Below are 25,107 nucleotides of genomic sequence, written 5' to 3'. Positions count from 1 at the left end.
CTGTCACTTAAGTGTGCATAAAAGTATTATTTAACTGTGAGCTCAAATTTAACCAAGAATCTCCAAGCTCTTTTTTGCTAGAAAACGACACACTAACACAGTTATTTAAAAGGATGATTATGGCAACAGGGAGCAAAGACACAGACAAATGCTTTACTTTTCAGAGCATTAACAACAGAGATTAGAAGCAGAAATGAAAAGCTGTATGAAACAACCTAAACTCTAAGCAGAGAAATTGAAAGCTGCTCCTTTTTCTCTTTACTGCTGTGAACTACAGACATTGGAGATTTGAAAATTGCATGGCAGTGTTTGAAAGAAGAAGGAAAATGGTGTATTGGCAAATTCTGACTGGAAGAAAAGCAGTTGTCTCCAGGTGACAATTCCAGTCACGCCCCCTGCATGTAGAGGATACAAACAACTGTTTAGACATAGCTGCCTTGGAGCAAAAATCTTTTTAATTAGAAGAGAACAGATTCTTGTTTTCTCTGAATCTCGTTTCACTCTATTTTAAGACAAAAAATTTTCATGTACATTACACTAACACATACGAGAAACATCTCTGATTTGTGCAGAGCTGAAACCTCCAACATACACATCTCACCAAAAAAAAAAGTCAAACAACGAGAAACCTGAAAATCCTCATAAAACATTGCATCCTTCAAGTAATTTCCTTCATACTTGGTAATCTATCAGCAGAACAGTATTACATTAGTTACCAACATGAAGTACTAAAGCATTACAGTGTGATAGATTGTGTTTTTTCTTATTCATAATACATTGTGTCACACATTATCTGTACCAGAATAATTTAATCCCTACTTGGAAACTAGGGGGTCAAGAAATGCTACACAGTCTGTTAATGCTCTGTTATTAATTTCATCCTTGTGTTTTACAGATGGATACTCCTTATTCCCACTTGTGGTTATGTGTAATATTAAGACTTCATAGAGAAATGAGTGTTGACCCTTAAGTGCTTTTAAAGAATTTCAAGATCACAACATGCTTCTTTCTATATTTTCCTGCGAGCTGATGTTATCCTCACAGCTTTAGACTACTTGGCTAATTTGGATTTGAAAAGTGCTGGGTGCACAGCACTTATCTGTCTACAGGTACAATTCAATGTTGAAATGCAGCTGAGCAGAGAGCCAACACCAGTGCACTTCTACAATCTGTCATGTTACCATTAACGATCATATCTATTATTCAGTACACATTTTGTCAGAATGCTAACTGGTCTCAGACATGGACATAATTTCCAACTAGGAGAAAAATAATTAAAATATTTCTTAACTAATCCCATCTTTTTCACAGACATCTTTTTTGCCTCTAGGAAAAAGCTACTGCCATCAGCCTACTTCTTTGAAGTTGTTGAATGAAGGCTGTACAAAAAGTATTATGCCTTAAATACTGAAGCATGTGATTTTAAAACTCAGTATAAAAAAAATGAACTTTTAAACTATATACATGCAGATTTCTTAGGTTGCAAAATACATCTTGTCCAGTTGAGAAAGAAAGATAGATATTAACAGCTGGGTTACAGGATGTGCCTAATGTTTCTTTCAGTGATGCATCCTTTTGATTGATGGATTTGCTAGGAAAGAAGCTTTTACAGAAGATACATTCATTTCTCGAATCTCAGTCCCCCAGATCGTGGGCGCTTCCTCTTGGAAATTAAGCTATTCTTGGTCCAGAAACAACTACTGTACAAAAAAATGCACACAGAAGACAGGAAGTGTGTGTGTGTTTTATCTTCTCCATGCAGGGCCACCTCAGTGAATGAGGCAGAACACAACACAAACTAAAAGCACTCTGAGTCAGACACCAACCCATACTGAGATTTTGACTTCAGCTTCCTGAGCATGAATAAACTGATTGCTCTTTAATAAAGCTATTCTTTTATTAAGATATTTTACTGGTTTAGGGCCAACTTTCTTAAAAATACAATTCTCTCATTAGGTGAACAGAAGTTGCAGTAGCAGCAAATAAAAAGTTTTATCCAGACTTTTATAAGGGAAAAAGGCTTGGCAATAACTACCAGGAACATTACTTTTGAATTTGATTTTGAAGTATTATTTATATAAAACTAGCAAAAGAATTTTGCAGAAAAATATAATATGTAGAAAATATGCCCAAAAGAAAAATAATGTTAAATATAATAGAACTTTGTAATACGCCTTTTCACACAACACACACAATTCAATTTGACCAGCAGAACACCTACTTTCTGGACAAGTGTAGGATACTTCAACATCCACATTCCTGTTTATCTTGTGTGATTGACACTGTGAAATCATGCTACAAACCACTGTTAGAGAATTTTTTTTTTAGCCTTCCTCAGAGCTAAGATGGTATTATATCTGTGTGGAAAACAGACGCTCCTGGCACAGCTACAGACCACCAATATCCCCATTTCATGAAGGAAAAAAACCAAACAACCAAACCACCAAAAAAAAAGTGATGGCTTACAGCGAGGTAAAAATATAGCCTTATGTTAGTAGTGTTAGGATTAGCTGTAATACTCAGATTAAAATAATTTAGTTGTACAAAGTATTTGCTGTCCCACTCTCTTCAATCTCCTTTGTGTTTTCAGTATGATTTTCTGTACTTTGACAGCAGTTTGAAGTGTTACATACCTGTATATTTCAGGCAGTAAAAGTTATTCCACTACAGTACAAGCTCAATTTTCAACACTCTGGAATAATCAGACACCCCAGCTGGAGATGTTTTTCAAAATTATGCCATATAATTTCTTCACAGAATTGTTTTAATTCTCTTTGAATTTTTTAAAAATAAATTTGGTTCTAAAGCTAAGACAAATTAAAAATACTCACTTTAAAATTTAATGTGCAATATGTGCTTGATTTAATTTTTTCCTCTATCCATAGTGAGGTCTTTGGCTGACTAATGAAAATAATTACTATTTTGTTATCTAAGTAATGACATATACCATGGCTCGCTCAACTCCACTTAACATATAATAGTCCTATAAGTACATTTATTTCATTTTATTTAAATTTACATCTGTCCTGCAGTTTATAAAATAAATATCAAATAGAGTTATAATAAAGAGATGTGAAAGAAAACTCTTGTCTTCTGAGAAAAATTGTTCTTTAAAAATACATAACTTCCTTTTAGCTGACTTTGGAAAAAAGCTTCTATACATCTTCAACTAATAGAAGCTATAAAAAACCTTTTGTAATATTGGAACCAGTTGAGAAACCACAAGTATTCAAATGCAGGAAATCATGATTTTATAACATTTTAATGTGATCTACTCTTGGGAAACAAAGTTAACCAAGCCCTATTTCTGTACAGGAAATATTCCACTGTACAGTTGTAATACATTGTGGTGAGGGGTACAGCTGCAATTTTTTCACCTGTAATGCCCCACTGGTATTGTGGCTTACTGAATTGCATCAAGATTGCCTTCCTGTCCGGAAAGCCTTCTAAGTACAAACAAGACTCTAAGCCCAGGTTTTATTTTCCCCTGGTATCAGAATATGGTAATTTAAGAGCCCTGAGAAATGCTTTTTAACCTTTTAGAAGAAATATGTAGCATTCTTTTATTAGGAACTATGTTCTTTGCCTTTTTAAAACAACATGTGACCAACTTATCAATTTATCAGGCTAGCAGGTTCAGAGCAAATGCAGGTGTGTGGAGTAATGTAATCTGTCACAGATACTGGCTTTTTCCATTATGGAAAAATTACTCTAAACACACTAACAGCTTTTGTTAAGAAAGCACAGAATAGTGCTGGGCTGCAACTGAGATTTCTGCAGGACTTTAAATAGGAAAATTACATACTGCTAAGTGTCAAACTTTTCTAATAATTGTCATTCAACTTGAGACTGAGTTTATGTGATGACCACTTGCCTTTTAAATAGCAAAAGCAACAATATTTCTTTAATTTATTAGATCTTAATGTGTTGTTGCAACTATTGAGAAACAAAAGCATTCAGATTGGACATTTTACATTCGGGACTCATCTACTTCTTGCAATACACTTTTTTCTCTCTTTCTGATACAGGAACTATCTTCCATGTTTCATTTAAGGTTTTTAGTTTTCTAGGCTTCAGTATTTATTATTAATATATGGACTATGCTGTTGAAATGTAGTCACCTCTGGGATTGAGGTTAGCAGTCTATTAATACATAAAGTACCTTACAATTTTCAGTATATGAGCTACTTTGACCACATATTCTCACCACAGTAAAGCCTGACTCCTACAAGAAGTACCACAAAGTCAGTGTACAGACGGAAGTACTTGGGTTTGCAAAGTTTCATAAATCAGAGTCACAAAATCTGAAGAGTACAGAACACGAGGAGAGTGTAAATCTGTCATTAAGATAATCTGATGGTTTCGTCAGTCCTCTGGCACCCGGTAGAATTTTCACTGGCTCAGTAACCCCTAAGGGTAAATTTCACTGTGATGCACAGGCAAATTATGCAAAACTTCCATTAACATTCCCAAGAAGTTACGCTTAACTCCCTGCAGACTGCACAGAAACTCTAGGACAAACGATACAGTCTCATCTTGATGAAGGGAACACTAAGATCACACAGCAAAATAATTAAGATTATACACACACAAACCAGTAACAAAATAGTAAAGTCTGAGATAATCCTACTCTCAGGCAAGGAAGTGCACAAATAATGTTTAAAGCTGGAATTCCCAAAGAGAACGGGCTCTGTTTCAACATCTGCTTAAGACTCCCACTTCTTTAGTCCCTCTTTCCTTCCTTGCAAGAAAATGAAGACAATACTTACAATTAATAATCAGAGTCTTAACTTTGGAAAACATGTGCAAAACTCAGATCAGAAAATGTGCTCACATGCAGATCATCTGGAGTGTAAGTGGCTCAAGCTACAAGCAAACCTACAGCCCTCTTACACAGACCAGCTGTTTACGTGATGACCTGCACCCATTTTTGTCTTATGCATGAATGGAAACACTGCATTTACTGCTGAGAAAGAGGTTCCCTACATTAGAATAAATGGCATTTGTTACACTTCTAGTTTATGATCAGATATGTCCAACAACTATTGTTTCTTTTCAAGCTTTTTGCAACTCTTCACACAGTAGAGAGATAATAAAAACACTGTATAGAGTCTTTATATAGTAGTAGTGGTGTGACTATTACAGTAATTTTGAATAACATCCAAAGATAGAATTAACAAGAAATGTAAGCTTTAAAAAGCAGACAAAGCACCAAATTTGCCTTCTGAGCAATTCACATTATTTCTCCATCCATCTAAAAAGTCTCATTATTCGAAGACAGTACTGAACTGTGTGGCAGTAGATTCAATAACTTGCAAACCAACAGGTTTATCAAGAAGCACAGTTGAACTTTACAGCTTTTTATCTAGTAACACCATGAGCTTAAATCACTAACCTGTCACACACAAATCATCTGGATTTCCAAAATTGTTGTTGCTTTGGGAATATAAGAAATAAATCAAAAATTTGTGGTTTCCCAGAAAGCACTTTTCCCAGACTCTCAAATGCCCAGCTGAATATTGTAGCCCCAACAGGGAATGAAAAGTAAAAAGGAAGCAAAGCCAGCCAAAAATGAAGTATTCTCTGTTAAAAGGAAAAATGAATGTCTTTGACATTGATCATAATTCTTTTCCTGTTGACTGTCATGTCAAATCCTTCCTGGAATAAATGACTTGCAGTAGGTCTAATGTCGGTCATTCTTAAGCTCATGCTTCCTTAAGCCACTGTTTAAACAGCCACGAGGTGTTAGAAAATTACTATTTATTGGCTGACAGCATTAAAAAAATCAGATTCCAGACTAGCAAGTTTGCAAATGCTTTATTTAAATAGCACATGCATGTAAGGCAATGCAACAATTTTTTGAATCCCTGCCTTTTGAAGTTGGAAGTATTTTATGTTCTCCTAAAAGAGATTTCACCACCTTTGGAAATGCTCTGTGTGAATTTTACCACAGTGGTTTTCTTTCCTTATTAAGGAAAATAAGGTAGTCTTTCCTTATTAAATCCCAGTTAAGCCCTTGCAACCTCAGAGCTATACTCACTGCCCTAAAATTTTCTTCAATAGACCTTGAGATTTGCTTAATTTAATCACCACTTTTCTAAACTGTGTTCTGTTTCTTAGGACACTATATAAAGAAGAAAGGCCAAAAAAGAAGACCTCAGCACACATTAATCTTTTCATCAGCTGTTATAATGCTGACTACACTTGCATGCAATAGGAATCCTGGCAGGTACACAAGGGAAACATCCTCAAATACAAAAACCTGTCAGGGTTATAGTTTAGCAGATATTTTATTTTCACTTAATATGGAGAAACCAGCAAATGCTATAGTTTATCTTTTTTTTGTTCAACAGCTTGCATCTCTCACTGGATGACAATCCAGGAGAAAGAATTTTAAGTTTGTGTTAGTGATGCACCTTAAATAAATCAGATAACTCATACTTTGGAGCACTACACATTGTATGATTACCTTGATTAGGCAAATCTGGCTTTCTCTTGCTTTTAAATCCATGTCACTTGAGTAAATGCTCTTGTGACAACACATAGCTTTTTGTTTGAGATACGTGGCAGTGCCAGCAACATCCCTCATTGGAAAGATAACTCTACAATGGAATGGCAATAAAGGAGAATCTCTGTAAAAGGTTCACTAGACAAAATAGGCCTCCAGCTGTACAGGAAATAATTTGTGTGTCCTGTTCACCTGCCTGCACAAAAAAGCAGAATATTTCCCTGATGCCATATGAACTGTTTTCCTACCTTGGTGAGCCCCCCTAACCCCCCATCTTTGCTCTCTCCCCTGCCAACCTAAACCTGTCAACCTCGTTCTTGGTAAAGATAAATGATATAGAAATATAACCCAGATTACATCAGAAAAGTATAACAACATCACAGGCAAAGATAAACATAAATCTGAGATTCTCAAGACTGCAGGAAGACACAGGAAGACCTTGGGGAAACCAGACACACAGTGCAAGTACAGTTCTAAGCCCCACAGCACAAATACACAACAGAAATGTTTTTGAGGTTAAATATCTAAATGTAGCTAGCTTCATATTGTATCTGCACAATGTGAAAGTCACTAATGAATCAGTAACAGATTTTTTTTCCTGCTTTTCTTTTCCTGCTTTCCCTCCTTTGAATTTTAAAAATATCACAGAAACGAAGATGACTTGTCCTTCCTCAAATACAGACCTGACAGATCCAAGGAACTGTACAAACATAGTTGAATTTAGCATCACACAACAGTTTTGAAATACAGCCCTTTGTTATGATGTGAAATATATTATTCTTATTATTCAATTTTTCTTTATGTTCTGGGACTGTGGAATTACCTGCATAATCATAAACTGTTGTCTGAAATTAGAAATTGCTCTTACTCCTTTCTTCCTAACACCATTCTTCCAAGGCAACCAGAATAACCAGGATGGAGGAAATTGCCACAAATTCTATTTCAGCTGTCCTAGTAGCCAGATCAAGCCAATGTCCTCATCATTTGAGAGATGAAGAGAGACACTATGAAGCCTTTACTCTGAAATTTAGACTGTCTAGCCCATTCTTGTTCCTATGACGCTCATGTATCTTCTGCCACTCTGATACCTCTGCAGGAGACATTTCTACATCCATTCTAAACCAAAATCTACTTGAATCTATTACCACGCTTCAAAGTCCTTGGTGAAAGACATTTTATGGTCAGATTTCATAGGAATGAGAATCATCACTGATTCCAACTCCCACAGATTCCAACTTTAACTTCCATGCAACAAGACCATCACAGAGCAAATAGAAGACCTTTGTCCTGCAATGACAAGCTGGTTGCCTTGTAGAATATAGCTTAAAGTTACACTGGGAAACTGAGGCATGCCATATGTCTTCACATGTGAATACTTGATGAGACAAATTTATAAACACCTGCACAGTTTTTATTATAGAAATTATCTGCACATGAGAGTGACCTAAATGTAGCAGTAATTAATTTTTTGCAGCAAGAACAGTAGGTTTTCTCTCTCTGGTTTTGTGTACATACCTTCTTTAAGCACAGAATAAAATAGGCTTTTGAAGTTGCTCATCCACATGTCTTTAACCACAAGACTTCCTCCTATGAGCAGTATACTTGAATAATTTAAGTTTCATCTGTTATGGCTGAGAAAGTCTCAGAGAGCATCCCTTTTTTTGACTTATCAATATATCAATCTTCAATATTTTAAAAATAATGGAATTGCTACTTCATCTTGCTTTTTACCTTTTGAATAAAATTTGTGACAATTTTCCAAGTCTGGACTTCCCTCTAGTCCTGAGGTGGGAATATTATTCTCATGTCAATACCATCCTACACCTTTGAAAGGTGTTTCCTCAAATACTAGTTACCTGAAAGAATGGTAAATCACACAGAGCCAAAGGACATTTGCAGCATGTGAAAATGGGACAATAAGGGCTTAAAAATTAAAAGTGTTTGCGATGTCTATTAAACAGGAAGTACAACAAATTCAGATACTTTCAATCTTCCCAAAGAAATATACAGTTCTTGCAATCAGATCTAGGATTCTCACTTCCTTCAAACAATTAGATCAAAGTTCTATTTCAAATTGCTGAAGAAAATGCCACATGCTATGCCATGGCAGAGACATCAGTTCTTCCTGTTCCCTCCACAAATAAAAGCAACAATGTTTGGACTGTAAAAAAAAAGTATTAGAAACTTGACCAGTGAAACTGCTTACCTTTGCAACAACACAAGGGAAAGCACAAGAAAACAGCTCTTGGGACAATCTAGAAATAGCAGCAAGGTAAGGTTCAACAGAAACAATATAGTTCATATAAACTTATAATCTGAAGCTGTTCTCTATCCTTTGGCTGTAGCAGATAACATGCACCTTCAATATTTAGAAAAAATCTCTTTATAGTAAAGCTTTTTCAAGTTCCAGGAATTTGAAAAACAGCTATAAAACCAGAGATTTCTAAAACCTACCCATGATTAAAACGTTATGCTCAAAGTTTAACAAAGACAGAAAGCTAGATGAAATGTCATAGCAACTTACTCAGAAAGAAAGAACATGCAACTGGAAAACTTTGAATCCAAGACAAACTACAGAAGTGCACCTTTGACTGTATCATTGTGAAGCAGAGGATTAAGGGAGACAGGTAACACAGCTGGTGACATTATGGGTCCTCCTTACATTTGAACATATACACAATCCCGGTTAAGTTTTAAAAATATATTTTAATATAGCTCGATATCATTATTGTCTTTATATTTAGACCCCTTTTTTTCAAAAAAGCTGAAGTCCTTGGCTTGCAGATGTTTCTCTAATGTTTCATTTAAAGAACGGAATAAAATAAATGTTGCTTTATCATTTTTCTCTTTGTATTTCATGAGTTTTCCATATGCACTAAATCCACAGTATATTAATTAACATACATCCATACAGGGGAAAAAGTGGAGCTGATGAAAGGCCCCACGATTAACTTAAATTAGAATCTGAAGTTTGAGATGAGTATTTGGTAAATGTAATTTACCTAAAGAAATTAAAAATTGACTCTGTATTACTTATTCCACCCACATACCTCTGTTAGATTATTAAAAAAATGCACACTGTCCATGTTTAAAATGGCTGTTCATCAGGTGTATGGCCATTTCTGGAAAATGTGATAAACCATCACCTTGGGCCAGGTAGCAATTACCACCGTAACTAACGGCCCACAGCCAAAATGTGGATATTCTTGCAGGCATTTCTGCACATGATGTGCCCAAGAGCAGAGTTTTTGACTAGATGTTCTCTAATTTGGCTGATATCCTTATATTTTCTCTTGTGGTAGAAATCTGAAGAATTACGTGAACACCAATAGAAGCTGACAGAACCTGATCACTGGTAGCAGAGTGCTTCTCACTCTCCAAGGCAATCATAGTGATTCCATTATTTTCTTCTCTAGACCATCTTATGGAAGCACAAAGCAGAACGTTTGTGCTACTCAAAGTCCAGCTGTGTATACCCACTTGAAGAAGAACTGATATCCCCCTTGGACAGGGTCATATTATTACACAAGCACATACATAATGGTTCATGATGTCTGTTCTCTATAATGGGAGTGTAATGTAATTATACCAAAAACTTGGTGTACTGTGCTCCAAAAATACCAGCCTGGAAGAAGGCAAAATGCCGGCTTTCATAGCAACCTCAAGACAGCCTACAATAACACAATTTTGATCTTTGATTCAAACCTCATGCCAAGTGGAGCTGATTTTTTTCCATTTAATTTTAATTTTCATATAACTGAAAGGAGCTGACATTTGGCTGTCTAGAGGGCAAAGAAATTGGCAGGACACTTACATGATCTCACCAACAGTATGTGCACGGTAATAACGTTATACCATTTATCTGAGGAAGATTATGCTACTTATTCATAACTCAAAGCATATTGGTGAATAATTAAATTTTAAAAGCAATTTTTAACATCATAGCAATAATGAAATATAATTCAACAGTTTTGAACAAATAGGAAGAACTGGGAAATATTTATTTCCCTTGACTCACAACACTATTCTGATTAACAACCAGATTGAAATTAAAAAAAATAATGACAGGTCCAATTTGTAATACAAAAGGGAAACTGAGATTACCAGAATTAAAATTGAGCTAAAGTCAAAGTAAGTACGGAGGGGATAAGTGAATTTATAAAGAATTACACTAGACAGGAGAAAATCTAATGACCTGATTGCATATGTTAGAAAGCAAAAATTCCAGCGCATTAAGGATCACTAATTTTGAGGTATGGTCTATTTTTGAGGCACAGAGACTGCAGCACTCAGCTCTCCTTAAAAGAGAAGTTCCACGATCTGACACAAACTGTACCATCCACTTCAACCCTCTCAAAGCAAAATGAGAGAAAACAGACTCTTCGCCTCTACCCTGTGGATCTTACTAGAAGCAGCACAGCTATCTGCCATTACAGAAACAGAAGAGAATGGCCAGATTGGAGATTTTACTTCAATGATTCCACTAGATCTTGGAAATTTCAGACCAGGTTTTTTCCTCATGTTTCAGTTTCAAAACCAAATGAAATCTTTAAGCAAAGACTGATGGATGAAACCATAAAAAGACAAAATAAAAAAAAGTATGCTCGCAAACTAGAACTGATAAACTTGGCTATAGCTTATTATGCAACATAAAAAACTTTAGAGGTAAGTGGGGTAAAATGTTTGTACAAGTAGTTTTGAAACTAAAGATGTGCTCAAGCTGTGGAATGTACCTCATATTGGTTTTATAGAGCTCCTGACATTTGTTTTGTGCTAGTTTTTAATAAATCTCAGTTTGAAAACTTTCACTTTACAGCAGTAATATTTTCATTTGTTACTTAAAGTAGAAAACTCACTACCCACCTGAAGGACATCTCCAAGGTCAGCAGTGCTAATATCTGGGTCTTCAGTGGTATTAAAAGGAACAGGATTAATTCTTACAAGAGTGAGCACTCTGGGTTCTGGATATCTCCACAGCATCATTCCTGGACTATCCTCAGTTTCATTGTAAAACACAACTTCATAGGCACTGGGCAGCTTTTGTGCTTCTGTCAAATGAAAGAAAGCTATAATCTGTTATACAATTTCTAGAAAGAAACATGCTGGTTTATGAAACCAAAGTGATTAAAAATAAATCCCTCAGGATCAAAAGGAGAGAAAATAAAAAAGCAATTTCCCTGACTTTTAAAACATTACAGCTTAATGGAAAGAAATCAAAAAAGTCTTTCAAAGTTTTTTTTTTTTTAATTCTAGCAGATGTCAACTGCTTTTCCAAAAAATATAGTTATTCACTGTAAGAGGCAAGTAATGTCTAATAGGTTACTACTGTTTTTACTTTATAATCTAGAAAAAAAAGAAAGAAAAAAAGAGAGCCAAAATTATATCCTTCTTACCTGCATCTTGTATATACTGGAACAGGCCTGTTCTCAGATCATCTGAGGTGTGCTCAGTTTTTGAGGCCTGATTCCTTTCCGCAGAAAAACAAGTGGGGTATGTATGTTCAGGTATCAAGGTCTCTACACTGCCCTTTTTAGTCAGGTACTGCCCCAGAAGCTCCTGGAGAAGAACTAAACAGTTCAAATGCTCTTGACCCCAGAAAACCTTTAAAAAGAAAAAAAAAAAAAAAAAGAGAGAAAAGATGAAAACATTAGATACAAATATTCAGCCATTTTTGAAGGGAAAAACACCTCCCCAAAGCATAAGGAACTTCATACAGATTTGAGCCTGCTCTACTTGGACCTTTATTGTTTGCAAGCATCCTTAATGTTAAAATAAAGAACAGAAGCAACAAAAAATCTTTACAAAACCATGTGTCAAATCTGTTCTTTTCATTATCTGAAGGAAAGCATTAATTCCTACCACTTTTTGATGCTGCCTGGAAGACCACAGATCTTAAAAGTCATATTCAAAAACAGTACATAATGCTAGGACTGGTCACAGGTCTTCTCTGTTTAAGATATGACAAAAACCCCTTACAGATACAAAGTTTAAATTCCTCAAAGAGCTTGCGGCTCCAAAACTGGAATTCTGGGATACATTTAAAACTAAGTGACACAACAAAGAATGTGACTCGAAAGACATATGAAAGATCATCTTAAGCACAAAATTGAAGCATATGAATTGGGTGTTCTGTAAGTCCTCCAAGTGAGGTTAAAAAGTTCAAAGTTTTTTTAAGTTTAAAACAGAAATACAGAAAAATATCTAATAAAATTGGGCATGCAAAGTCCAGAAGATTCACACACTTTGTAGCAAAATAATAGGCAAGAAGACATTCCTTTCTCCCAGCTTTGACAAGTATTGCTGCTTTTTTCAAATCAAGCTCCTGTTTGAGAGAACCTTATTAATGGGGACAAGTCCTTTATACTCCATGTTCAGAAGCAGGCCTTGAAGCAACATGGAAGACAAGTAAGCAACTAGCAATTAATACAGAAATTAGACTTGGAACCAGTGTGGGATGAAATCAAAATCCCCAGACAGTAACTTAACATGGTAAGGGTGTGAGTAAAGTAAACAAGTCAGGTGTGCACATAAAGAGCAGTGCAAATTTTTCCATGGGGGAATACCAATTTTAAAATGTGAACAAAACCAAAAAATGCCTAAAGGGAGCATAGTAGAGCTGTCAAGAAGGCAGGTTCTCCTTGCCCTGGATCTGCAAGTAAGCCCACAGAATAAACCAAGACCCTCTTGAAACACAGCCACAGCCAGTCCTGAGTTAAACATTCCCAGGCTAAGCAGGTCATTCCCTGAATTTAGTGCATCTCTGCTATGGTTTCTAGAGTACCTCTGGTCTCAGGGTCCCACACTTAATTACTTTAGGACCTCCTCAAAGGAGCTCTCTGTCACCTTAAGCCAATCTCAGAGACCCCAGTTCCCCACAGATAGAGGAGGGATGAACATTTTTTCCCTCATACTTCCATTAATTTAATTTGTAGGCAGCTGGGAACTCCAGGGCATGGAACTCCTACTACAACATACAGTGATGAGGCACCGATTTTACATAAGCTCTCAAGGTTCTGCTGCAATACAAATTAACAGTGATAGATGAAGTCATGTTTAGAGCTGGTAAAATCATTAGCCATAAATAAATTAATTTGGAACAGAACTGCTAATGATTTTGTCAGCATTCTCAAATCTATTCTGCCAGACCAAACATTTTTTTATCTTCTGCAAAAGCTAATTGTCCTTAATTATACTCTAATAATAAATGGCTTTCTGAGATTTAAGATTTTTTTTTTTTTTTGGTACTTGTCAAAACCCAAAATTGTTGGAAAAAAAAATAAAATAAGCATTTTATTACTAACATATAGAGGTACTCAGCCAAGTACCTGTGAAAAACAAATAAAAAAAGAAGCAAAGAAACAAACTAACTTTATTTATTCATTAAGATATATTTTTTCTAAATTTGTGTTATCTGATTAACCCTATCCCAGTGCTGTGGTTCTAAGAACTCCTAATGCCAGTTCTGGGATGAAACTTAATGACACAATTAAATGTCAAAATTTCCTTTTTGTGTTTTATATACTTGATTTATGTATTTATTTAAAACCATTTGGTATGTATAGATACTATAATAGAAATAATTAAAACAAGACATATCTTAAAGCCCACTTGTTTAAGCCCCACAGAATCTATTTTTCATTTCAAGAACTCCCATGTTTCCTGGACTGATTTCAAGTTGTGGGCACTTCCAAAAAGGAGAGGATAGCACAGAAAACTGAGCATTAATTGCTACAAACAATAGTTTGCAATTACTCCCCTGAGAAATTCGTAGAAGTTTAAAAAGAAAGGATATGTACTTCTTAAGGCTACCCCTAGGCATTACAGACACACAGGTCATGGACAGACAAACACACACCCATCAGAGCAGGGCCCTAAATATTAAGTGTTAGTAATTTGATCCAGTAGTTTTAAGGAACACACACATACAGCTACAATACAGAGCTTAAGTAGTATTAAAAAAAAAAAAAAAAAAAAAAATCAAACCCAAAACACTGTACACAATTTTTCAATCAACAGTTTACATGGAAGAGTAGATACTTATTTTATAAGGTAAAATAAAAACCACCCAAATTAAACATGCAAAAAACCCCAACCAAAAAACCCAGTTGTAGGATGCAAAGCTTTACAGGCTTTCATGCAATTTATTTACGAAAACTCAATCATCCAAAGCCAGTCCAGCTCAACAGCACAACCATAACCATCTTATACAGACCTGCAGCAGTCCTCCTCTCAAATCAATGTAGATTTTTGGAATAGATTGCTCTGGGCCAGGATCACCACTGTGCTTACACCACTTGGCTTCCACATTAACAGAGCAGCAAAAAGGGCTTATCAGAGATTTGGCTCTTTCTTTGAGACTTGTTTTAAGTAAGAAATCTTTTATGTCAAGGACTAAAGATGATCCATGGATTCCTAAAAAGAGAGAGAGAAATTTAATCCCACTGGCAGTTATTCTCCCAACATTTATGTGCTTATTTCCTGAATTCACTTTACCATGAGCCTGGGAATCCCTTCCCGCCAGCCATTACTCACACAAGTAGTCCCACTGACTTTCATGGAAATACTTGTGTGGACAATCGCTCTCCTCTCCAAGCAAGGGCATCACAGTTGGGCAACAAGATTTGTAATTTAAAAAAAAATTTCCTGGTTTTTATTTAGCTTGCTCTTCCCACACTATCAGCCAGGCTTTATACCATGTTGCAGTTACAGAGCAGGTATGTCTCATTCACATTCCTTACAAAGAACTACTTGCCAAAACATTATGACTTTTTGCATTGTATTTTAAGGTTTATAAGAAGAGACATTTTTCATTAAACTATGGTATTTTTTTTCCAAAAAAGTCTATTAAGAACAAGAACAGCTGCTTCACTTGATTATATTTCAAACTGACAGGAAATAGCTATTTTGAACAGTTCCCTCTGCTTTTGTCTTAATTACTATAACATAGCACCTTGCTAGACTTAGGAGTGCTTAGCAGAAGAAGAAGGGTAATGTTTCAATTCAAATAATTCAAAACAAATGCTTATCTCAAAATATATAATGTACATTTCCTGAGAAAAGAGTTTAAAGTTTTCATATCGTAACCTTTTGTACTTTACATAGCTTCATAAAACCTAAAAATGATAATGGCAGATTACATTTATGACAGAACTTACATACTCTCATTAAAGACACAAATATTTTGAGGACAGAAACATTACCTAGAAATATCCCAGCTCTTGTTAATTTAACTTACTGCAAATCACTGTTTAATAAAATAAACCATACCTTATATCTCTATTTCTTTAGTATATTTACAGGAAAAGTACTACATCTGAGGTTGGCTTAACTTTTATCTCCTTTGGTGCTAATACTTAGACTCAACACCCTGAATACTGGATGTTACCATACTTTATAATGCCCACAGCTTATTTTTCTAATGAAAAATAGACATTTACAAAAGGCAAAAAATTAAAAAAAACCACCTAAGGCTTACACACAGGTGTTTCAAGGTACAGTTTCATTTAATAGTTTTATAACTTTGCTGGTTGAAAAATCCCCCCAAAATACAGCTCACTGTTTTGAATACATGCAGTAAAACTTCTCCTATGAACCTCTCCTAGTATCCAGGGAAGAAGTCTCTCTGCATCCTGGGGGTTACAATTTCATAATACTAAAAACTATTTTTTGGAATGGAAGGAAATTCTTGGATTTTTTTTTTTTAAACCAGCAACCACTAGGAAGGTGGTCCAGCAGTCCCCATAGTAATAATGACAATGAATTGTGTCCAGCCTGAGTAGGAACCACAAACCTAAACCATCTCTCCCTTGAGCAGCTGGAGTTTAGTAAGAACCATCAAGGACTCGAACAAACCATTGTCCCATGCCAATCGACAGGACTGTTGTCACTGACTGGGAAAGGAGTTCTAACTTTGGGGTTTTTTATTTAGGCTGGCTTCTGAAATCCTGCATCTGCTCTCATGGGTAACAGGCTTATAGGACAGAAATTGGTCAAGGTGGGTTTTGACACTGAATTTCAGTGACAATCAAGAAAACTAGCATCAACACACACTGACACCCTGCTATGGTTAGTTATAAAATAAGAGGCAGTACAATATTTGGAAATTAATTTTTTTTTCATATTCTATATGGAATTTTGATTTGACAGAGAAGAAATTCTTGGTAACTATTGCACAATTCTTCAATATAGAGAAATGCTCTTCCTATAGTTTTATTGGAATATGTGCCAAGTTGCAGAAATAACAAAAGGGGAAAAGGAATGCCAGAATGCAAGTGGTTTTATTTATGTTTTCTTTCACTGGGATTACACTTGGAAGGATTATGCTTTGCAATCTCTTTGTGTTGTCATCTCAGCTCCACAAAGTACAAAGAAAACACAATATCCAACAGCTTAGAAGCAGAACTGAGCATTCAGCACATAATACTGCTTGTTCAAAATCAGCAGTGCCTTTCTCAAATGCTAAGCAAACAATGAGAAATGAAGAAACAATTAAGAATAAGGAAGTTGGTTAGCTTTCAATACATGAAATATTACAAGACACATCCATGGATTGTGTCCTACAAATACCAGGAAAAGCTCAGGAACTCAGTAAGAGATTTTTATTTTTGTTGCTGTGACCCAGATTGCTCTTGTGTAGACAAGAATCACATCCTTGTCCCTTCTAGCCGTTGTATCTGCATGTCCTTTCAGGGATGAAGTGATTCAGTATAAAAACCACTGTTCACTGTCCAAAAAATAGAACGCAGAGAGTATTTAGACAAACTTGCATGAAGTGATGTTTTGAGGAAGCTTAAAGAAAACAAATGAAGAGCAAGTATGCGCAAACCTTAAAAAGCAATAGTAAATAAAGAGATCTCTGTGTCTGAGAGAAGTTTCAATAGGGTACTATTTCTATGGAAATCATAAAAGCGTATGTTCAATCAGTGAAGTGCTTTCCCATGACTAAAACAATCACCTCAGAAAAGTAAAGAAGCAAAATAATTTTCCCGTTTTTGCCCTCCCACACACTATTTTCAGTCAGTCCTTCAATGCATCTCTCACAAACCTCTATTGTAGAAGTCCACCTTCAGTTTAAATAGATTAAATCGAAGTCTCCATTTGAAGTGAACTTGAGATGGCAGCACACATAAGCAATATATCTTCATAAATGATTGCTGTGACATGTAGAAGTTAACTTGTGCTGTTTGGATTTTGGCTCATGGACACCAATGCACTTTTCAGTACGTGCAATAATTTACTTTTAAGGAACAAATAGTTTCATGACTTTTAAAATACTCCTCCAAGAGACTAATAAATATGAAGCAGTTGCTTTGGACAGTGTTTAAAAAATGCTGCCAGCCCTCCCCTGTCAGACTCCAGCCAGAAACACAAAAGCACCACAAAATGCATCTACACTAATGGAGCAAAAGAGAACTTAGACCAGGCTTCTGTGTGCTATTGGAAGGACTACCTTTATGATGATGTATGCTCAAAAAGAATACCTAGGTATTTTTATATGGTTGGAAATAATGTCGGAGGGTTTGAAAAATAGCTAGCAGTTGCTCGTCATGTTCAAGAAATTAGCTTGCTCCAAAATTAAAGGTGGAATTCATTACAACAGAACAGTGAAAAAATTTTACTTGAAGACATTTACTTTGATATTCTAACATCTTTTTTTCCTAACATCAAGTACCTACTTGATTTATGCTAAGATTTACAAAGACATCTTATGGAATCTGAGTACCTTAATACAGTTTTACATATAGTTAGATTAGGGTTTATATATAATTATAGCAGAGTTGCATTAGCCTTTGTCAAAAATAGGCAGTTCCATCCTTGTTAAAGTGCTGTGTGTGCACAAACCCATGTGTGTGAATAGAAAAAGAAAGAGCTGGGCCATTTTAATAGATGCAGCAAATACATGAAAACAATCTTTGCCTTACAATAATGATCACTTAGGGTTTAAGCAATACAGGTGTTAAGAAAGTGCTCTGTTTATTTTTCCTGGTTAACAAAGCAAAAGACAATGTTTTGGCATAAACTATGGACTGTCTGTTTTCAAAAACATTTCAATGATGGTATTTCAATCAACTCCAAATGAAATTAGTAGAAATGTAGAGGGAGCTTTTTTCCTCCTATTATTCCCTGTGCATTTGCTCTTCCTTAGCTGCAAATGCTGTTTGGTTCACTGCACTGCCACCTAATGCAACATAGAGCACGATTTTAATTGGCAAGCTTCAAAAGGGGACAAGAGAATTAAGAAAAAGAAAACACATGTATTTTAATAAAGGTAGCAAATGACACTGAACTGGCTCTTTTGAAAAGCTAGTAGCTTTGCTACAAACAATAGCACTATGAAGAAAATTGCTTTTCTGCATGTGGGGCAGCTCAGAAGCAAGAGTGTGTTCCAGAGCACAGCTCCAGCTGTGCTGGTTCAGAGGCATATGAACAATGTGGTCTCACTGACAGCAGCAGCCTGTCGACTGTATTCGCACCCAAGGGATCGTGGTTCCCTCCAAAGGAAGAAGTCCAGGCTCTCCCATGGGTCCTCCATGCCTGGGTGACAGAGATACAATCTGGCTGCTGAAGGTTAATTAGCAAGTGGTTTTCTTTAGTGCCTTCTATTGAAATGATAATCTGTGATATTTACTTCCAAACATTCACTTTTCACATCTGTAACTTCGGTAGCTATTTTCAGATTGTCAGTGACATTAAGACAGCTATGAAAAAGCAAATGTGCCATTATATCTAATATATCGATACAACTATCTACATAATTTTTTCCTCATAAGAAAATTGTATATACATCACATACTGTGTAGTTATACTACAGTTACAATGCTCTGTTGACAAGTATCCTTGACAAACCATCTTCTGAGAAGAAAAGGTAACAAAGCTAAGAAAATAATTACAGGGGAAATACTGCAGTTAATTTAAGAGCCAGCCAATTTACTCAAGTCTGGAAACAGCAGTAGCAAACAAATGGTGAGGCACAGTAAAGAACAATTTTCCAGGAGAGATTTAGTTAACAATCCACTGACCGCACTGGATTTCTCATTAGTATTGAGCTGAATCTTATGATGGTTCATTCTCCCCATGAGAACAATACTTACACGTTACCAATTAGCTATTCTTTAGTGAAAGAGAGTTTTTCAGCATTACATTGGGACACATATGGGCTCTGTAAAAACATGAGATGTGTAACACACGGTAAACAGAAAGTAATGATCTTAAGCAGGCCAAACCCTTGAATTCATCACTAATAAATGTCCCCATGCATTCAGCGGTACTGGCTGCTGGGAGCCTGTTTTCTTCAAGTACTTCAAACACTAAAATCCAGGAACATTTATTATTTTAATCCATTACAGGCAGTGCTTGATTTAACTTTATTGGTTGTGGTGGTGGTAGTAGTTATAGTGGGGGTAAAGCTATGTTCTTTTACACATCATTTCAAAAGGGCTTAATTATATTTTATAGCTCAGGCCAGGAATCCTGCTTGTTTTGTGTCTAACAAGGTTCAAATGGAGTTCAGGTCAGTGATGAATCAGAAGAGAAGTCAAAGATGGTTATCTATTTGAAATGAGCTCATCTCCCTTAAAGAATAACTGGGCAGGTACATCACGCTCTTTACACTATTGCATACTAAATAAATGAAAAATCTCAATTCACTTGGTGATTTAGTAATTTTGGATTTTGTGATACCTGATCAGAGAGGGCATATTGAAGTTTAGATCCAAAAGGATTTTAATTACTGGTCCAGGCTGCCTTTGGAGTACAGTAATTTAGAATATATTTGTAAAGCTCGATATTGCCTTATGTTATTCCAATTATGTGGAGAAAAATGCATAATATAAACCAACAAAAATAGTGTTCATTTTGCATCTGTGAGTCCAGCTGTCAAAAGTGAGTGCTATATTGATATGAGTAGTACTTGCTTCTTTTATCATAAACATTTTATTTTTAGAAATCAGCAGGTTTCAGAAAAGCAGCTAAACATTCTTACTCAAGGTCTACAGATGGGCATGGAGATGTAATTCAATTTACAAAAAGATCTATGGGTTTTCACATCTTAATTTTAGGTGGCTGGTTGAAAACTTTGGTTTATTTTCAGGAGATAGCTGGTACCTACAAACCTCACTGATCTTTGAAATTGAACTTACTCAAGTTCTACAGATGGGCATGGAGATGTGCTTCAATTTACAAAAAGATCTACGGATTTTCACATCTTAATTTTAGGTGGCTGGTTGAAAACTTTGGTTTATTTTCAGGAGATAGCTGGTACCTACAAACCTCACTGATCTTTGAAATTGTAGATACTTAGCACAACTGAAAAATCAGACACTGAATGATTGCACAGCAAATGAAGTATTACAAAATAGGGGATGCCACTCAAAATGTAGCCCAATATAATCACCACAAAGTTGATTTAGAGTTACAGCTTTGATGTCTTGCTCCTCTGGGTTTACACTTGATCCAGTGGATTTCAACTGCTTTAGTAAAATAAAATGTCCATGAACTAGAGGGTAACTTTTCTTTATAAATAAACCATTCTGAAGATCGTGCCTGGCAGCAGCTGAGCTCTATTTGGGCCTCTATAACCCAGCCAATTATACTTGTGGAAGTCCAAGGCTTGACAGATAAACCCGGGCCACACAAACCAAAAAGATTTCCCTCTACTCTTGGGATGTGGCTCCTGAAGATCAAGGACAGTCCAAGTCCAGGCTTATTCCACTCTTCTCCCTTCCATTCCTCCTCCTTTGTATACTTCTCTGTATTCTCATTTGTGCCAGCGTGGTCATTAAAGTGTACCTCTCCAGTGAGCCAGCTGAAGGAGTCAATCTTGTTGCAAACTTTTCTTTATTGCTGGGTTAGTTTTCAGAGAAGTGAGTGCCCTCACTCAACCAGTGATCAGCTACCTGAGTAACTGAGCTAGCACAAGGCAGCGTGTGGAAATGTGTGGCTAGGGTAACCTGAATTTCCTATGAAATTGCACCTTTTTTCTGGGCAGCAAGCTAGTGATTTCATCCCAAAAACATATTCTTGACATAGAAAAAGAAGAAACACGTCAGTATATCAACAATTCAAACTGCTTAAGGAACTGGTCCCTAAGACTAGAAATAATGTCTAACCTCTGTGTTCTGTATCTCACACTGAAAAATGAAGATTGAACTGGAAGAACATCACAGAAAGCATAAAATGTATAAAGAAAACATCCAGCTTTAACTGTTATATCTATTTTCTCATGAATTTAAACAATCTATAAAATTGACCTCCATGTAAATACTGTATCACCTACTACCGCCACATACAGCACTGGGATCCCATTATCAAAAGAAATTCCAATCTCAAAAAATAGGTAATCAGTTTCACAGTAGAAACTCAAGAGATTAAAAACCCTACCATATTTGTTCTGAAGAAAATTTCATCTGAAATACTTCTAAAGCTGAGTTACTCAAACTGCAAATGCAGTTCTACAAAATTAGTGCACACTGTCTTGAATAAACAACCTACAAGGAACTTTTTATTCTTTTTTTTACTCCACTCTCTCAAGTTAACCTGCAAGTTCATCAGTAGCAATTCTGAACCCTATTACAAAGTATCAGTAGGGAATCTGACCAGGATTAATAGTGGTACTCAGTCCTGGGATTAGATGGTGTCTTGTTTCATGGATTTTAGGCCATCTGTTCTTCCCTACTACATTATATTCCTGCAGAACTATAAACGCACCTCCACCTCAGGGACTATAGAAAGGAATTAGAATTCTTCTGCTTTTCATTATCACAAGATTCAGTAACTCATTTCATTGTCAGGATAATCCCCTTTTACTCTTTCTTTTGCGCTTGCAGGATATGCCAAAATGACAAATAAAATCCCAGATGTTAGAGACCTGATGAGGTCTCCACCTTTCCTTGAGTGTTGTGTTTAAGCTACTTGGGACACGGTGTCAAATCTGACAGGACCCTGATGCCCACACCCAATATTCATTAAGGTTTGTTAGTGATTTGTATAGCTGTCTACAAGCTGCACTTCCACCTCAGTCCTCAGTGGCCATTTAAATATTTAGTTTGTCCTCTGGCTTTTACTGACAGAGAATTAATTTCCTATTGTTCAAGTGTTGGAAAGAGTTTATATTTCTTTCTAAAAGTAACAAACGCCTTCTGGGTGTTGTAAATGGCTTGTTACTGCTGCATATTATTTTAGGTAGTCATATCTAATTTAAAGTTTTATTTCTCCATGGGCTAGCTTGCATATCTGCAGCATACAAAGGCTATGACAACGCCTTAGCAGAGTTTTCTCGAGGGAGTTAGTTAACTCCAAAACGAAGTTTGGTCTTTGCTCTATACCAATTCATATCTGCATTTAATTTCTAATAGTTCTGTAAAGTATCTCAAGTATGTAATTATTTTCAGGTTTAGTAAAAATACTTGCAATTATCATAGCCTCAACTAGTGTTTATTTTTTCCCCTTTATTTATATGCTAAAGTAATCATCTCTACATATGGGACAAAGGACTGGGGAATTCTGTGTATGATCTTTGGAATATTTTATGTCCGTAACTCTCTCAGTTCACATGCGGAACAGCAAGACTTCCCTCCCATGTTCAGCCAGAGTAAAATAAGGCTCCACTGAGAGGTTACAGGCTTCTCGCTGTCTTTCACTTTGGGGAAAGAATGGTCCTCAACTTCTCTTGCTTTATCTGCTCTTTTGGCAGGTAGGTAGTGCTAATTCCAACAACAAACCTAAACTAACTGAAAGCCATATGTTTAGAATTGCATTCTGTTTTCTAGTATTTCTTGCTAAAACTTATTTTAGCTCTAATGCAATGTGAGAGTTAAGGAGTCACACACCTCAAGCACAGTACCAAGTGATCTCAGATCTGACTGGGTACATGGGACTAGGGCTCTAAGCATTTTACAGAAGATGCCACATACTTCAGAGGACAAAAATCACTGAACCAGTATAACAACAGTTCTTGGAGTTGGGGTTTTCATCAACAGTACAAACAAGCTGCCAAATTAAGTGTTTGGTATTTACTTGTATAAAATGGGTACGAGTTTTAACTTGTAACTCCAAGCCACAAAATATAAAATGAACATCAGTATGACAAAGTTCTACCCTTAAGGGCATAAGGAAAACGATAATGGTAACCTCTTTTAAAGTAATTTTTTTTTTAAAGAGGGTTTTTGTTTTATTATTTTTCATTTTGTGCCAGTACACAGCAACACAGTCTACAACAGTGTTACCTTACTAAAACCAAAATACTCAGTATTTAACCATGAGTACAGAGAGGAACATAAGTATTCTAACAGAAATAGTAACCATGTTATTACAAGTAACTGTTGTACTCAAACCTGAAAAATGTCCAAAAAATGAAGTCCCTTGACACACTAAAGGTTTGGGGTTGAACAACAGCACAGCAGATATATAGAGATAGAGTTGTTTTAGTTTGATCCAACTGCAATGTGAGTGTTCAACACTTACAATTTATTTTTTTGAAAGTGAAATCATTCAACTAATTAGCCCCTCTGCTTTTCAGAAGCTAAAACTTTTTAGTTTTGTAAGAAATTAAGAAGAAAAAAGAAACCAGAATGCCTGTAGTTTCCATGATTAAACCAGTAAAGTCTAGAGGGAAAACTGATAATTAAAAAAAAAAGTTGGATAGCAAGCTCTTTTCTTAATTTCAGTTGAAAAGAAATGAAAGCAATACACAAGGTCATGCACTTTTATTTTCCCCCATAAGGGAGGAAAAATGTCGACAATATATATTCTTGCAAGGTTTTTTTTGTTCAATAATTCCTAGCAAATAGGGTTCCTTACAAAACAACTTCATCTCCTGCATTAAAACTCATCTGGAAAAGGGGCCGTTTACACTGTTTATAAAACACTGCCACATAAAACGTGTAAAAAACCATATTTCACTAAAAATAGCTTGCGTAAGTAAGGGATTAGAGTAGTTTCTACTGCTATAATTGTTCCTTTGTAGTTTTTTCCATGATGTTTTTGAACAGTGTTTTTAACTATGTTTATTAAAGTCAGCACATCAAAAAGGATCAAAGAGCAAGCTAGTGAGAACCAAAGAAACCCCAAGCGTATTGTGTTGTCTCACTGGGGAGTTATGCAGATTCAAGTAAACAAGTGCAAATTGTTGAGGTTTTAATGAAAATTTTCTACAATTATTGTATCTGAAGTCATTCTATATAATAACATCTGTACAGCAGATGGCCATACTGTACAAAAGGCAAGCAGTGCTCCTTTTTCTTCCTCTGTTTTAACAGTACATCTGAGATGACTACTTTTGTCATTGCGCTTAGCTTGGTTCAGCAAATAATTCGTAAAATGCAGCTGCTGCAGATGGTCACAATAGTTATTTGACTGTAAAATCAAAGACACAGTGAAGTATTCACATATTAGCTTCATTCTATTAAAAAAACTCTGACATTAACCCTGTTCAGCTCAAAAGGTGTATCTATAAAACCTTTTATAAAAAGAACAGTAGGGAAGAACTGAGATATTTAAATGCTCCTTCCTCTCAAGACACAGCTACAAACTTTTACAAATTGAGTTAGATTGCATAATTACGTTGTAATAATAAAACAACTCTAGTTAGCAACTGTGGTATT

The 25,107-nt window shown here is 35.8% G+C and overlaps 1 protein-coding gene across 7 annotated transcripts in view; it reads right to left on the bottom strand.

Moving 5' to 3' along the window:
- The window catches only part of VPS13B (vacuolar protein sorting 13 homolog B), a 436,966-nt gene that overhangs the window by 68,315 nt on the left and 343,544 nt on the right, over positions 1 to 25,107 (bottom strand). For all 7 annotated transcript variants that reach the window (XM_032130187.1, XM_032130207.1, XM_032130170.1 and 4 more), the window contains 3 exons: positions 14,721 to 14,920; positions 11,902 to 12,109; positions 11,372 to 11,556 (listed from right to left, as the gene is read on the bottom strand). In XM_032130187.1, the coding sequence (XP_031986078.1) occupies positions 11,372 to 11,556; positions 11,902 to 12,109; positions 14,721 to 14,920 (593 nt within the window). The remainder of the gene's footprint in view (positions 1 to 11,371; positions 11,557 to 11,901; positions 12,110 to 14,720; positions 14,921 to 25,107) is intronic.

The sequence above is a fragment of the Corvus moneduloides genome, chromosome 1 (assembly GCF_009650955.1).
Source record: "Corvus moneduloides isolate bCorMon1 chromosome 1, bCorMon1.pri, whole genome shotgun sequence".
Taxonomy (NCBI): domain Eukaryota; kingdom Metazoa; phylum Chordata; class Aves; order Passeriformes; family Corvidae; genus Corvus; species Corvus moneduloides.
Note: the sequence above shows the minus strand (reverse complement) of the source record. Positions and strands in the feature narration are given on the sequence as shown.